The sequence below is a fragment of the Triticum dicoccoides genome, chromosome 5A, assembly GCF_002162155.2.
Source record: "Triticum dicoccoides isolate Atlit2015 ecotype Zavitan chromosome 5A, WEW_v2.0, whole genome shotgun sequence".
Lineage (NCBI taxonomy): Eukaryota > Viridiplantae > Streptophyta > Magnoliopsida > Poales > Poaceae > Triticum > Triticum dicoccoides.
The window spans coordinates 604922970-604927776 of NC_041388.1; the positions used below are offsets into that span (position 1 = coordinate 604922970).

At 42.2% G+C, this 4807-nt stretch overlaps 1 protein-coding gene across 1 annotated transcript; it reads right to left on the bottom strand.

The window, feature by feature from the left end:
- Nucleotides 1-1173: 1173 nt before the first annotated feature.
- LOC119303308 (40S ribosomal protein S29) lies at nucleotides 1174-2709 on the bottom strand. Its single transcript, XM_037580426.1, has 3 exons — nucleotides 2559-2709; nucleotides 2226-2325; nucleotides 1174-1417 (listed from the first exon to the last, which is right to left on the bottom strand). Exons 1-3 carry the CDS (start codon nucleotides 2618-2620, stop codon nucleotides 1409-1411), a joined length of 171 nt encoding a protein of 56 aa, XP_037436323.1. The 5' UTR covers nucleotides 2621-2709; the 3' UTR covers nucleotides 1174-1408.
- Nucleotides 2710-4807: the final 2098 nt, after the last annotated feature.

A 4807-nucleotide genomic window follows, 5' to 3' on the forward strand; every position in this document is an offset into this window, starting at 1 on the left:
AACACCTCGAAGTCAAATCTGATGGCCACCATGGACTAAGGTGGAGCTCGCAGGGAGGAACTTGTGTATTGTGGGAGGGGAGTGGAGCTCGCAGTGCGGATAGGATCTAATTTATGTGGGGTCGCGCGTCCAGATGCGATTCCAAATGTTTTGGCCTGGTTTACCAGCCGCGGTTGGGTGGCAATTTCGCCACCGGTCAGCCCGCCCATATGTTTAGGACGGATATGAGGGGCCCCGTTGTATCGTATCCAAAATGCATCAGCCAATTATACATAAGTTGTTTTAAATAGTTTATTCCCTGATAATCAGGGGGCGGATACCCGTATCCGATACGTTATATCCGATACAGATACACTGGTTCTATTAAGTATCCATGCATGCTACTCCTAGATCACACATCAAATTTATATGCAATCGTATCACTAAGCTTTCTACTCTCCCGGTCTCTTTTGTGGGAAAGCTTTCTACTCCCTTTTTTGAGGTACACTAAGCATTCTACTTTATTCAGGACGTGACCAACGAATAATTCCACTCATGCTTGGTCACGCACAAATACAAAAGGACAACAGAAAGCACACCTAATCCCTGGAGACGCTCAATTTTGACAATGTGATACATGCTCAAATTTTGAGTGGCATACAGGTATCATTTGGCAATTACATAAAAATACCAGCAATTTGACATCATTGGCTGTCAGATCTGCGATTGGATATGCTCCAGGTTTTCCATGATTAGAACAAGAGGGCGGCAAAGAAATTGTTGGCCTCCGACAAGTTCTAACCATCTGGGAGGTGGCAAAATATGGGCTGTAGCAGGACAGTCGCGCATCAAATTCATATACAATCATGGATTCTAGGTTATTCTATATGTGACCAACGAATAATTCCACTATTGCATGTTTTGACCCGCACCTAATACCCTAGAGAAGCTCGGCATTGACAAGTGTTACAGATGACCATTTAACAATTACAAACATATTTTCTAGGTTAAGCAAAGTCAGGGCAGCTAAGGACAACTGTTCAACAAACAAAGAAGATCATAAACAATCACCCAGAGAGAATAGTAGAGGACAGCAGAGGCTGATTTAAGAACAGAAGCCAGGCAAGAATTGGTATGAAAACGAGGAATATAAAATTAGAGCATCAAAACAAAGCATGGCCGGCCTTCGCAAAATAATAAAAATATAAGGATGCAGAGCAACTTTCTAACCAGAATGGCACAAGAGTAACAGAATTATCGGTTTCACATGCTCAAACAGCAGTCACTAACTTTGTTTCACGGTTTTGTCACCAGGATTCAAACATAATAGCAGTTCATTACATAGCTTATAGGATAAAGATCAGCCTCGATGAAGCACCACAGTTCGTTGATAATTTCCTAGTCCTTGCTTCCTTTGAGGTTTCCATTCTTAACGGTACTGTTAAACAAGAGTGCAAATTCAGAGATCAGTATAAAGAGATTTTTGATATGCAAAATAAAAGGGATAAAATAAATTAGTCACACACAAACATTCAGGTATTCAGGCACAACAACATATGAATCTGAAAAATAATTTACCCAAACCTAAAAATTGAAGCATAAAACCTACAGTTAATAAGATAAAAGTGGAAATGGAAACAACAATCTTCAAAAGGAAAATCATCTCAGTTTTCTACTAAATCAAACAGTAGTTGTTATGGAAATATATACCTACATAATAGATATTTGCACAATTGCAACACACTCAGACCGGTGGACACAAAAATTACTTGGAAGTTAACAGTTAGTAAAGTAGTTGAAACTGGGGACAGATGCAACAGAGTAAGACTTATATTGCTGGGAACAACGAACAGAGCTAGTATCATGTAGTCATGCACAACTCAGTACGTTCCAAGATGCCTTATGGTGCCTAGAACTAACACATTGATCAAACAGATACAAAACATTGCAAGGCAGAACAAGAGGTGATGATTGCAAAACTATTATGAGGTGATGATTGCAAAACTAGGTTTACTCTGGCAAGAGGAGCACAACACACACCTATTCTAAATAGATGAATCTAAGATGTCATACATTTCACCACAGTATGTAACAACACATGCTGCCAGATGGTAGTCTCTAGCAAATTAAATCTGGTTCAACCATACCAAGCATATATATTATTCAAAGCAAAGCATGGGGACATACTAGTATTACTCGGCGGCCATCAAATTTAGGAAATCCATGGACAGTGTGGCGTCGCATACCTTGATGAAGCCAATGTCCTTGGCGTTGCTGCGGAAGCACTGCCTGCAGCACATCAGCCCGTACTTGCGGATCAGGCCATGCGAGTTGCCGCAGACACGGCTGCAAGAAAAGATCCAAACCACCACGCGTTAGGGCATAAAACCATCAAGCAATCCAAGGCGCGTGAATCATGTACATCTAACCCGAGCATATAAGATTTAGAGCTAAGCTACGAGCTTGCGCCACGGATCTACAGGTGCGGACATGGAAGCGCCTGTTGCTACCGATCTAGGAGAGGGCGGGGTGCGAGTTTCCAATCGATCAAGAGTAGGGAGTAGAGAGAGGATCATTACCAAACCCTCGATCCGGGGCCGTAGTTCTTGGGGTGCGAGTTCCAGACGTTCGAGTGTCCCATGGCGGCGGCGGCGGCGGCGCGGCTTGCAACTGGAAACCCTACCTTTTGCTCTCGCCTGGCTAGAATGAGGAGGTCGGGTCGCGAGGGCGCTGGGGTTTTCTATATAGGCTGGCAGGCTTCACTTGCTGGGCTCTCACTTGTACACTTGCGAAACTTTGCCGATCGATGGGCTCGCGAATGCATGAGCTGGCCTCACAGCCCGTATTTAAGTAACCACGGCCCGGTAATTGGGGTGATACATTTTTTTGGCGTCTTTTGTTTTTCAAACTCCAAATTTCGTAGTGTTCTTTTTTTTCGCAAGAAAATTTCGTGGTGTTCTGTTCCCTCTTGGTGAACGACACCCACTGCAGACACGGCGTGTGATTTTAACGCTGCCTTCGGGAATCCCCGGTTTGCAACTGAAAAGATACTACCAACAAATACTAACGATGCTTAAAACTGTCAAAAAGGGGGGAATTTCTAGAGATTGACAGAGCAGTCAGGAGTCTCTATACCGAGTTTTTAAATCTAAGCCGACACGACTGATATGCAGGCTGATATATCAATTTTAGGGCTCTACGGATATAAATATAACCTATTGTTTTGTAAATATCGTTTTCATACATACTCCCTTCTTCCGAAAATACTTGTTATCAAAATGGATAAAAGGAGATTTATCTATATGTATTTTAATTTTAGATACATCTCCTTTTATTTATTCTGATCACAAATATTTTTGGACGGAGGGAGTATTATCCAATATGAACCAAAATATCTCATCTGCATGTGTTAGTTTATCCTGCCGCCTCATGGTGCTTCTATCACTTTCATCATCGTGACGCAAACAACCGGTATGAAGAACATGCCTGCTCATGTTTTTGTTTTTGTTTTTGAATAAAGGCACCCAAAAGGCATCTTAGATCTGGTTAATATCAAGAAAAACAAAGGCCAATACAAAGAATAGACAAGTGAACGTATAACGACTTGTACAAAATAAAATTACACTATTAAAAAGTATATTAGTCTTTTTCTTCCTCTGATTGTACGTCACCGGCCAGGGATTAAGAATTACACTGAACCAACAACAAAGAAAAACGAAACTTGTGAATGCCCTCGCCATACCAGGTTTTGAAGACCGCAATAGCCACTCGCCCCTTGAGACGAGATTTAAAAATCGTTGAAACATCATATACTGGAGCATCACCCCATACGGAACACCATCAGCAGAGAGGGTTCAGAAACTAGATCAAGCCACAGAACAACACAAAAGAATATGTCGAAGTCGCCACACTAATAGCCAGGCATAAGCTCTCCTTGGAAGACACACAAACTGCCAAGATCTGAAGGGATCAAACAAATCCGGGACACAAACTCTCGTAGGCTCTTTGTTAACGCAAGATCAGACGTCGTCGAGGTAGGGAAAGGCCGGAGAGACCGTAGTCCAACACGACATCGTTGCCACGATCTCAGCGATGTCGCCAGAGAAGTAAAAAGCCTAACCGAAAAAATTAGAAGGACGGGTCCCCACTTCTCTTTCCGCCGACGAGGCCATCAGACGGAGAAGAGGAAGGAGACCAAAGGTGTGGTGGTGGTTGTGGCGTCGGACGCATGAGTGTTTCGCCGAGCCAGCAAGGGTCGGAAGCCTCCTCGTGTTGGTAAAGGCATACAATACTCAAATCTACTTATAGGTGGACCCTTACCAATGGTGGGTACACATTTGCATCTGCCATTAGTAATCTGGCTGCTTACCAGGGTTGGACGCAAAAGTCATCTCCATCTCTGATATTTTGCATCAACCTAGACTAGTTGTGGGTCAAAATTTTCAGTGGTAGGCATACTCTGGCGGGAAGAATATGTGTGTATCCCCTAGTAAGTTGGGGATAACTTATTGAAGGAAATATGACCTAGAGGCAATAATAAAGTTATTATTTATTTCCTCGTATCATGATAAATGTTTATTATTCATGCTAGAATTGTATTAACCGGAAACATAATACATGTGTGAATACATAGACAAACATAGTGTCACTAGTATGTCTCTACTTAACTAGCTCGTTGATCAAAGATGGTTGAGTTTCCTAGCCATAGACATGAGTTGTCATTTGATTAACGGGATCACATCATTAGTAGAATGATGTGATTGACTTGACCCATTTTTTTAGCTTAGCACTTGATCGTTTTAATTTACTGCTATTGCTTTCTTCATGA

Excerpts from the sequence above, each read along its gene's own strand:
- LOC119303308 (XM_037580426.1), bottom strand. The coding sequence starts at position 2,620 with ATGGGACACTCGAACGTCTGGAACTCGCACCCCAAGAACTACGGCCCC. Across the intron at positions 2,326-2,558 it reads GGCCCCGGATCGAGGGTTTG|CCGTGTCTGCGGCAACTCGC; the intron begins GTAATGATCCTC and ends CTTTTCTTGCAG.